Below are 10935 nucleotides of genomic sequence, written 5' to 3'. Positions count from 1 at the left end.
GGCGACTTCACCCTAAGTAGTCGATTACCGGAGCCACCAGCAGGATTGAGGGAAGAAGAATGCCAGAGGACCTCGCGGGCTACAGGGAGCTGGAGGATGCCCCAATAAGTCCAAATTTTATTTTTATTTACTGATCAGGGTCCATTTAAGAAACAGGATAAGAAAATCAAAATCTGCATGGATAAATAGTGAAACATCTGCATCATAAGTGAGACATCTGGAGAAAAGCAATAGTTCAATTAACCATTTCCACACAAACCTGAATTCACAAAAAGACTGAGATCTAATGAAATTTAAAAAAAACACACAAAGTAGATTTTTTTTTAAACTGTTTATTGGACAAGCTACATCTCTGGAGGTCTCCTTACATTGGTTTGGGAGGAACTCTTGGAGGTGCACCCTAAAAAAACAAAATGTAATTACCACCAGTTAGCAAATGAGCAGCTTCATCATATGAAGATTTAAAACAGACAGTTGTTACATCAGTAGCAAGTTAACACATATAAAGGTGATTAAATCAGCAATCTAATCATTTTATAATCCAAGACTTAAACATGATCCTATATTGCTGTGAAATATCTTGAAATTTGCCTAAGGCTCCTTTTACACTGCACCCTGTTGCTGTTAATCATTAACTGAAAGGAAGACTTGCAAGTTGATGTCTGTTTCCCTATGGCCCCTTTCACACTGTATACTGGAAAACAACCTTTTCACAATGCCCTATGTAACAACTGATAAGTTAAAACTAAAACGCCTCTCCTGACCAAGTGGTAACTATTAGAATCACGCCACATGAAGCATTGGCTCGCCCGTCCCCATCACCGACTGCTGCATCCAACCCCAGGCTTCTGGTTTGGTAACTACTAGTAGTTTTATTTCCTCCATTGTACCACAGTGCACGTGGTTATTTTGCCACTCACTTGTTTAGATGTCTACTCCTGTTCAGCAGCCTCCTCATTTTTTATTCACAGAGCTTCAGGGTGGTTAATCTCAGTCACTTTATTATGGTTCATATTGTACTGTCACTTATCTTTTGCACACCCGGGTGGAATAACGTATTCAGCATAAGGCCAAGACCCGGATCCATGGCAGAAAAACTGAAGTCTCTTGTACGAGCGCTTCGTTTTTTTATGCGAGGACACAGATCGGTGATCGGGAACCATGTTCCCGTTCACCGATCCCAGGGCTACTGGGGGACACCACGGGGGCTCACCCGCGATCACGCCGAAGCGCGGCACCACAGCAGAGCAGCCACCCGGACGTGAGCTTCACGTCCGGGCGGCTGAAATGGTTAATCTAGTTTTTAAAATTTTTACTCGTTGCCTCTACTCAATGACACCTTCATTGAAGTATGCCAGAGCTCAAATGATGAATTATTGACCCTTTTTATTCCTTTCCTTCTCTCAGAATCCATTTTTTTGACAGGAAAGTATTTTATAGCTGTAATTACTCATCAGTGAGGGTTATGCTACAGTCCGACCCGGACAAACTGTCACTTGCATACCTGATATTTAACTTTCAGGCAGAGAAAGTAAAAAAGGAACAGCCTAGTTATTTGAGAGTTTGGCACTGTACATGCACGTCTATCTCATATGTCACCTCGGTTGTCCTTTAAATACATACTGATAACTTACTTTATTCCCTTGGTTATTAGTAGATAAAACAGAATGATAAGGATTAGATTGTGAGATACTGATGGAGAGTTGATGACATGACTATAGATTCTATACAGCCCTACAGGAGATGCTGGGGCTACAAAAATACATGGGTGTGTGCCATAAATTAGATAAGCTAGTTAAGCAATAAGAAATTTAACGGCTAAATATCTGCTGTGGGATTGTAGAGAACTCCTTATAAAGAATTATCCAATTCACAGATTTCCCTTTACATCGAGTGTACAGTTTTTACATACCGTAGGCCGGAACCTTGGAGGTGGTGTGCGATCCTTACGGGCCTCACGAGAGCGATTTCTCACCACCTTACTGTGGATGGCACAGCTGACACAATAGTGCAGTTTCACATACAGCTTGGGCAGAGCATAGGCTTTCAAGAGGAATACAAAAAAATAATGATTTAAGATCTACCACAAAAGAGGCAACCAAGACAACAGATGCACAAATAACTGGAAAGCAAACAAATAAACACACTTACAATCAAAGACACTAGCTTCAGAGATATCTCTGACAGCTGCAGCCTCAACAATGTTCCTGATCACAAACTTCTTGATAGCCTTGTCTTTTGGGACACAGCGGGCACAGTTTGTGCAGCGGATTGGCTGGACATGTCCACGGCCCTTCTTAGCACGACCGTTATTCCTTCTCTTCTTTGTCTACAAAGAAAACAAAAAAGTGTATGGTAAAGTCCTTGAAATTAAAATTTGTAAAAGCAAGCTTTACATTAAAGGACAACTGTAGCAAGAGGTATGTGGAAGCTTTTGTCCTTTAAAAAGTACTTCCCGTAAAAATAATAAAAAGAAAGCCAGATCTGACATACTTGGGACACAGGTGAAGCTTCACTCTCCTCTGTCACGGCAATGTTCCCTAGGTCTGCCAAATCTCCACCTGCATTGCCACTGCCCGCCAGCAATGCAGATGGGGTTGGCCAGAGCCTCACCAGATTTTGGAAAAATGCCATGGGCGCAATGCCCGAGGGGGCAGAGCGCTCAACTGCCTGGAGGACTACACTAACATTCCCTCTTATTTATGCAGGAGCTAGTGAGGTTGAGGTGAGCCACAGGGAATTCTCATAGGGAATGGTTCTCCAATCACGGTACCCTCTGCAACTTTAAGCAATAAGCCCCATCTACACCATACAATTTTTTGTAAGATTCGATTCAATCCGACATGTCCGATCAGGAATCGATTTGCCATTGTGCTGCAATGGCAAATTGAATCGAATCCCAATCTGACATGTCGAATTGAATCAAATAAGACAAAACTGTATGGTGTAGATGGGGCTTTATACTGGCCGAATAGTGTGGGCATAATTACTACAATCTATCTGAAACCTAAAATTTCTAGAGGGTGCTGTCATTGGAGAACTGTTGAAACTGCAACCAATCACGTTACTGGAATTGTGCTATGAGGTTTCCCGGTGGTCACCTCAACCATACTAGTGCCCAAACAAATTCAGCAGCAGTTAGTTGTCAAGCTATACTGCTACATCCATTACCTAATGCAGGGCTGTTCTATTCAATGTCCGCAACAAAGGTGATCTGTGTTATGGCCCATACTCACGGGCTACAATTGTCGCCGCAACACGCGGCGCGCGTGTTGCAGCAACAGGTCGCCCGCGAGTATAAGGCATTGCACAGGCGCGCACCCCGAATCGTCGCTGATGTCAGGCGACTGGCGCGGTCAATCACCTGGCGACAGTTGCCGCCGAAACTCCCGCTAGTCCGCGTGAGTATGCGGACTAGCGACAGCAACAAGCAGGGAATACCTTGCACCTCCGGCGTGTGTATGCGGAGGGACCTGGCGACGAGCTGTCGCCGGCCTGTCGTGCACACGCTCCCGTGTGCTAGCGACAGGCCAGAAATGTTGCCCGTGAGTATGGGGCATTACTGTATCATTTCACAGCCACATGCATTGTATACTGGGGACCAGGCCTATTTATCCACTTAACGATCGCCTAACGCCAATAGGCATCGGCAGGTCGAAGTGGTGTTACATGTCAGTTCAGGGAGGGTGTCTTTGTGAACAGCCTGCGAGCCTCCGATCGCGGCTCACGGGCTAATTGTAAACACATGGAGAAGAAATCCCCGCTGTTTACATCATACGGCGCTGCTGCGCAGCAGCGCCGTAAATGAGATCAGCGATCCCCGGCCTCTGATTGGCCAGGGATCGTCGGCATCTGATAGACTGAAGCCTATCAGAGGTGCGCAGGACGCATCGCCGTCCTGTGCCGCCGAGGGGAAGGAGGGAGGCCCGATATCGTTGCGGAGGGGGGCTTTGATGATTCCCCCCCCCCCTGCTAACCACAAGTAGCCGGCGGCGATCACACCCCACGCAGGACATCCCCCTAGTGGGGAAAAAAAGGGGGGGGGGGGTCTGGTCACCCTGGCTGCAACAGGCAGTAGCAGTGTTAGGGAGACTTGCCCAAGGTCTGCTACTGAATAGGTGCTGGCTTACTGAACAGGTAGAGCCGACATTCAAACCCTGGTCTCCTGTGTCAGAGGCAAAGCCCTTAACCATTACACTATTCGACCACTATACCAATCACTCTAAAGTCCACCTCACTTTCTGCACCAGCAGTACCAATTAGTACATTAAAGTAAATGGGACTGGTTTTCAAAAAGAGGAAACCAGATACTTACCTAAGGTGAGGGAAGGCTCTGGGTCCTAATGAGCCTTCCCTCTCCCAGTGCTATGCCGGCTCCCCGTTTAAATCCTCCACTGCAGGAGAATTCAGAAATCTTCAGGAGCAGAGTTCTCCCGAAGACAGGTGGCTCCAGTGCACAAGAGAGGGAGCTCATGTATGCACAATATGGAGTGGTCGGAGTGCTCCCGAAGACCTTTCGAAGTCACTTTCGCCAGTCAGAGCGATCAGTATTCAACCAAATTAGTCAAATACTGACCCCGGGGACAGTGCTGCACCGAGGACAACGGGAGAGGAGTGGGGAGGTTCATAAGGACCCAGAGCCTTCCCTCTCCTTAGTAGTATCTGTCTTTTTTCAGCAAGCGATTCCCGTTTACTTTAAAGCGGAACTGTAGATAGAAAACAAACACTATGGGCTCTATTCTCAAAGACTTCCCACATGCGGTAAAGTACATGCGGGAAGTTTGCAACCAAAATACCGTCAAGTTGACACTCAAAATGTTCCGCATGTTTTTTCCGCATGCGGAAAAAGTGCGGGATTCATGCGGAAAAATTTCCGCAAAAGTCGGTATTTTCCGCAATAAAAAATCAATTCTCAAAAATTTTCAGGCGCATCATTTCGTCGCTAATTACCGATTTTTTTATCACCTACAAGTAGTAGGCGATATATTCCGCATCCCATTGACTTTAATGAAGTCTGGAGGCTTAAGGGCTGTGCTTGCTGGAATTTAAAAAAAAAATTTAAACACTTTTTCATGCGACCCTTTTACCGCATGATTAATAGCTGTTTCCACATCTTTTTTCCCGCATGCGTAAAATATTAGTAAATGTGGAAAAAATGTGGGGTTTACCACTGGCGGAAATATAGCGGTAAAATTTTGCGGAACTTTTGGCTCTTTGAGAATAGAGCCCATTGTTTCACTTACCTGGGGCTTCCCAAAGCCGCTGTCCTGTCCCACGCGGAGTCTCGACGAATCTCCGTTCCCCCGCCGCCACTCTGTTCCGTACCTCGACTTGTAAGTTGAGGCCTGCGCAGCCCTGCCAAGCGTATCCTTTCTTCGCGACACCCTCTGCAATAGCAGGGAACGCGAAGAAAGGATACGCGTGGCCAGAGCCACGCAGGCGCAGTGGTGAAACCAAAAGTAGCTGGCCGCGGGAGAACGAAGGCTCGTTGAGGAGCGGCGCGGGACAGAGTGGCTGCTGGGGGAAGCCCCAAGTGAAACATGTTTATTTTCTATCTACAGTTCCGCTTTAAGCACTAGGAGTACAGGGACAAAAATTTCACTACACAAGTCATAGTTTGGCTTGCAAATACTGAAATAAGACATTAATCTGTGACCTGTCAGTACATGGAAATGGCTAGCGAATCAGCGGCACCGCAAAGCCTCCCCAAGCAGCTTCAAACTCAATCTGCTCTCGCAGAAGCAGCACTGAGGATGATCCCTAATGAAAGACAGTGCTCAGCCGCTTTACTGACTCCAGATGAAAGATGCGCTTCCGCCCCAGCAAGTCCTCGGGAATATAGTGCTACACGCATCACATCCCCTGCCACTCGCACAGCTGTCATACAGGCGCGACAAGCAGCATAGGGGTGATGAGCCAGGGCAGATAGACGCCGCCCGCCTCAGCAGTCACACACGAGGTCTCAGTACGCACTACAGCCGCCTCCCACCTACGGACAGCAGCGACAAGCGATACCTAAAGTCTAACTAGACAATCATGCGGCCAGCGCCGCCCACATTCATTCAGCACGGACACACGAGGCACCGGCTCCGCCATTGCCCCGCCGCGTTCTCTCACCATCTTGGATTCGAAGGCTGAAAAAGGGACCGGAAACCGCAGCGCTCTCCTTATAAAGCCGATCCCTCCGCGGCGGACATGATGTAATGAGTGTCATGCTCAGAACCTCTCGCTGATTTGTTCGGACTCATTTTGTCCCGCCTGCAGTAAAAATCCTGGAGTGGAACTATTTGCAGCGCAACTGCGGAAGAATCAAATGTGAACGATTTGTAACAGAACTCAGTGCCCATGCGCAGATGCGCAAATGGAAACTGAAGCAAATGAATTGTGTGTAACAGTTCAGTTCCCATGCGCACAGGTCTTGTAACATGTTCGCTGGAGCAGTGTTTGTAGTATGTGTGATATTCATCATCTCATACAACTTCTCGCAATCTGGATGTTCTTCATAGCTGGATGCTGTCTGGGCAAGGAGAGTGTTTTCGTGCGCATTTTGTGCACAGAAAACAAGCTGACCTGAACTCAGAACTTCATCTTTGCTCTAAAAGATATGCAACACCATAATAAACTTAAATTTTGCTACAGCTAATACAAATACTACAATAAACCTGCAGTGTTTCTACTTCCTGCTTTCATGGAAGAAGACTTTTTACGTGTTGCGTAAAAAATGTGGAAACATCCTGTGCTTTTAAACAAGCTTATCTGCAGTGGCAGTCAGCTGACACAGGGAAGTGATCAAATTACAATTTGTGATTAGACACAGATGAGGGGGAATTAGGCTATAAACCACTGGTGCCCATTAGATAGATCCCGAAACCACTACATCTTCCATTATGTTTATACAAGTATGCTCCTAAAATTGTACATAGGTAGATCATTTTGACTTGCTATTTTTTTAAAGTAGCTCACTAGCCAAAAAAGTGTGGGCACCTCTGCTATAAACTCTCTAAATGCACGCAGGGTGCATTTCTCTATGTTTTCCTTCTGTCCTGTGCCAGAGCTCAGGTCCACTAGGCTTGTTAACATTTAATGCATTTCCCACGCACAGAAAAAAACCCAGACTTCCTGCAAGATAATTTTGCACAATTTGTCAGTTTTCTCAATTACATTAGCTGCTTTGAAAAAAAACATGTCTGCATTCAAACACACGCGGTATGCAGAAAAACGCATGCAGAAAACTGAAAGACAAGTGTGTCCACAAGCATTTGGTTGATTGGGAATAAGTATGCGTGAACGATGGGCCTGCGCATACATCACAACTGCTGCCTATTGTGCTTGCACGGGGATGCGGTGGGTGTTTTAAAAAATTGAGGGCATTTATATACTAAGGGCTCATTCACACTAGTCAGTGAGTTGAAATGCATGATTAAAAAAACGTATGAATGGGTTTGTGAGTTTCTGTGTATTTCGACAAGTTTTAACTCCCGTTGAGTTGAAATGCACTGCACAGCAACTCACTGTTGTAGGGTGAATGATAAAATGAAAGTCAATGGACTTTCATGTTCCTATGTAAAATGCAAACTATGGGCTCTATTCTCAATACACATGCGGTAATGGAGTTTTTTTTTTACCGCTAAATTACCAGCAGAGGTAATTTCCGCATTTTCTCCACATTCACTTAAATTTGCTGCATGTTTTCCACGTGATGCGTAAAAAGATGTGGACACATGCAGAAAAAATGTTGCAATAAAAAAAAGTAAAAAAAAAAAAAAAGTCCAGCAAATACAGCGCTCAAGGCTCCATTTAAGTCAATGGGAATCCAGCCTTTGACCTAAAGTGACCAGAGCTCAGGGCACCGGCTTCCAAGGGGGGCATGTGCACAGCTGTCTCCACTTGCTGCAATGCTCTCCTGCATACACAGACCTGTCGGCTGAATTAAAACAAGTTCCTCTCACTCGCGGCTCCCTCCGATCCCCAGCACTCAGAGTGTTAGCCCTGTAGTTCAACAGTGGGAGAGGTGTCATGCCGATTTATGCTTCCTATCGAGACATGCTGAAATCCGATCTGGGCATGTGCACCAGCACTTGAGCTCAGTTTGCCTGATAACCTTCCGCCGGCTTGTCGATACTCATGACGTCACACACATGCGCAGAGAGTGCCCGGCAACGGGAGCGCGATCTAGGACGCGCTCCGCCGGGCCAGCGCAGACGTACTACTCCGGGTCATTGCGACCCGGAAGTAGTAAGAGCCACAGCCACATGACAGGTTGGGCAGCCGAACAGTTCGGCTGCAGTTGCGCTAACAGTTCGCCGAACTCTACTACTAAGCATCCCATAGGAGCAGGTTAGGAGAGGTTGTAGGTAGAGTTGGGCGAACAGTTCGGCTGTGTTAGCCGAACTGCAGCCGAACTGTTCGGCTGCCCAACCTGTCATTTCGCTGTGGCTCTTACTACTTCCGGAGTAGTACGTCTGCGCTGGCCCGGCGGAGCGCGTCCTAGATCGCGCTCCCGTGGCCGGGCACTCTCTGCGCATGTGTGTGATGTCATGAGTGACGTCACACACATGCGCAGAGAGTGCCCGGCAACGGGAGCGCGATCTAGGACGCGCTCCGCCGGGCCAGCGCAGACGTACTACTCCGGGTCATTGCGACCCGGAAGTAGTAAGAGCCACAGCGAAATGACAGGTTGGGCAGTTCGGCTAACACAGCCGAACTGTTCGCCCAACTCTAGTTGTAGGTTAGTGTTAGGAGTAGAAAAGGGAGGTTAGCGTTAGGAGAACAGATGGGAGGGTTAGTGTTAGGATAGGAGAGGGGGTAGAGTTAGGGTTACGAGTGGAGAAGGGTGAGTAAGTTAGGAAGACCAGTAGCATATCCCGATAAAATTGCATATTTAGACACCTTGACGCTACCAGATTAGACCAGGTAGTACATTTCGACAAAGTAGGACAACTCGGCACTACACCGGCAGCAGTGATGACAGAGAGAGCCTAGTGGTGGAGCTGTGTACCTCAAATACAGTAAGTGCTAATTTCCTGAATGAGCATTTCCTGTACTTGAAGTATACAGCGTGGCTTCACTCGCTCTGTCATCAATGCTGCCGGGCCGCCCACCCGAGTGCCGAGGATCAGAGGGAGCCAGCCCGCAAGTGAGGGGAACTTATTTTAATGCAGCCGACAGGTCTGTGTAAGCAGGAGCGCATTGCCCCAGCTCCCCCAGAGTGCCGGGGAGCACAGCAAACCACGAGCAAGGGGGACTTTAGTACACAAGCTGGTGAGTCATTTACTGCTCAATTCTTAGGTGGCGGTGGTGACAGGGGGCTTCACATAGAGTAAAATGCAGCCCTAATGGACTGGACTTTGTGCAGAAGTCAACTAGTCTTTTTCCAATGGCAGGAACACTGGGCAACCCAGTTGCTCTTGCTGGAATTATAAGGTGTGTGCTCATCCATGTGTGTGTCTTGGTTGGGATACTTTTTTTTTTTCAGGGGACGGCTGGTGATAGTGGGCCTTGAGCGGCAAAAATTACAAATCTGGCCCTGTGAGATCTGAGCATTTGGCGTGATGATGTGTCACAATTTCCAAAAGCCTGCGAACCACTATCCTAGGAGAAAAGGGGGTGTGGGTGTGTGTGTTTTTTTAAAGCAGAAAAAACGTGCCCCTTTATCTTTGAGAATTTTGCGGAAATTATTGACTTTTGCGGACATTTTTGCACATTATTTGCAAACTTTTTCCGCATGCGGAAAACCTTGTGAATGTCAAGATGGTCTTATTTCATGCGGGCATTTACCGCAATTGTATTTCCACATGCGAAAAATGATTGTGAAGAGCCCTATGTGTTGGAGCATTCTAACTTTTAAAGAGAGCCTGAGGTGGGCACATAAAAAAACAAAACTATGCTATCTGATCCGGGGGGCTGAGCGGATCAGGTAGCCGCCATCTCCGCCCCTCCTGTGGCTCGCTGGGGTTACGATGCTGGAAGGAGAGAGAAATTCCCTCTCAGCGTGCAGGGAGGCGGGGGAGCGGTGGGGGGTACGGCCAAGAAGAGACAGCTGCCCAATGGTAGCTGTAGAAAGCTTGCAAGAACGCCCCCAGTGTGAATCCCTCTTCTGCTTTACCCTCGAGATTAGTGATAATTATTGTCGCCAATTTCGGGGGTCTATAGCATGGTGGTGGGGGGCAGAGAGTGGCGTGGGGGGACACAGAGGCACGGAACATGCCTGTGTCCCATCTGCACCCTTGCCAGTTGCCACACCGCATTGGGTTCTCTTTAATCATTAGCGTACCTCTGTGGTTTTTATTTGCACCAGAGATGCAATACTCTGCAGGTATGTTAGAGGATTCTTCCTCTATTACACGTTCTTCATGCACAATCTAAACTAGGTTTATGGGCGATAGACAACACTTCTGCATTCAATGTGCATATGTGTGCAGTGTACTGTATAACTTAAATTTGTAGTCACCACCATCAAATTTAAATAACTGTAAAACAACTATTACGAATGGAGTAGGCAGTAGGGTAATGCTGCAGCACAAGGTGCGTTGCCATGACAACCCTCTCGCCAGGGCCGGGCCGAGGCAGAGGCTGGAGAGGCTCCAGCCTCAGGGCGCAGTGTAGGAGGGGGCGCACAATTCATTCAGCTGTCATTCCCAATTGTGTTTGAAGCACAAAGAAATAAGAAAAGGGGATACATGACAGTGACTGCAAGCCAGATAACTAGAGATTAAGGTGTTGGGGAGGTTGGGGGCCCTGGGGCACCTATTAGTCTAATAGCAATCAGTGTGTGAAGGCTGGGGTGGGAGGGATGGAGGGGCGCACTTTGCTGTCTCAGCCTTGGGTGCTGAAGGACCTTATGTGGGTCTCCTGCGCCTGGCTGGCATCTACTTTAGGAAAATTTCTTTGGGGTCCTCTCTGTAAAGATTCCTCCGGAGATCAGCGTGAAAGCAT

General features: G+C 47.4%; 1 protein-coding gene across 1 annotated transcript; it reads right to left on the bottom strand.

Moving 5' to 3' along the window:
* Window positions 1–294: 294 nt before the first annotated feature.
* On the bottom strand, window positions 295–6211 carry RPS26 (ribosomal protein S26). The gene is made up of 4 exons (XM_068267620.1): window positions 6118–6211; window positions 2152–2329; window positions 1913–2043; window positions 295–400 (listed from the first exon to the last, which is right to left on the bottom strand). Exons 1-4 carry the CDS (start codon window positions 6118–6120, stop codon window positions 365–367), a joined length of 348 nt encoding a protein of 115 aa, XP_068123721.1. The 5' UTR covers window positions 6121–6211; the 3' UTR covers window positions 295–364.
* Window positions 6212–10935: the final 4724 nt, after the last annotated feature.

This window comes from Hyperolius riggenbachi, chromosome 2 (genome assembly GCF_040937935.1).
Source record: "Hyperolius riggenbachi isolate aHypRig1 chromosome 2, aHypRig1.pri, whole genome shotgun sequence".
Taxonomy (NCBI): Eukaryota; Metazoa; Chordata; class Amphibia; order Anura; family Hyperoliidae; genus Hyperolius; species Hyperolius riggenbachi.
The sequence above is the reverse complement of the archived record's forward strand: the minus strand, read 5'-3'. Positions and strand labels throughout refer to the sequence as shown.

Bases quoted from the DNA above. Each gene is read 5' to 3' on its own strand.
- RPS26 (XM_068267620.1), bottom strand. The intron at 2,044-2,151 runs GTAAGTGTGTTT...TCCTCTTGAAAG, and splicing joins TGAAGCTAGTGTCTTTGATT to CCTATGCTCTGCCCAAGCTG. The intron at 401-1,912 runs GTATGTAAAAAC...TTGTTTTTTTAG, and splicing joins CTCCAAGGTTCCGGCCTACG to GGTGCACCTCCAAGAGTTCC.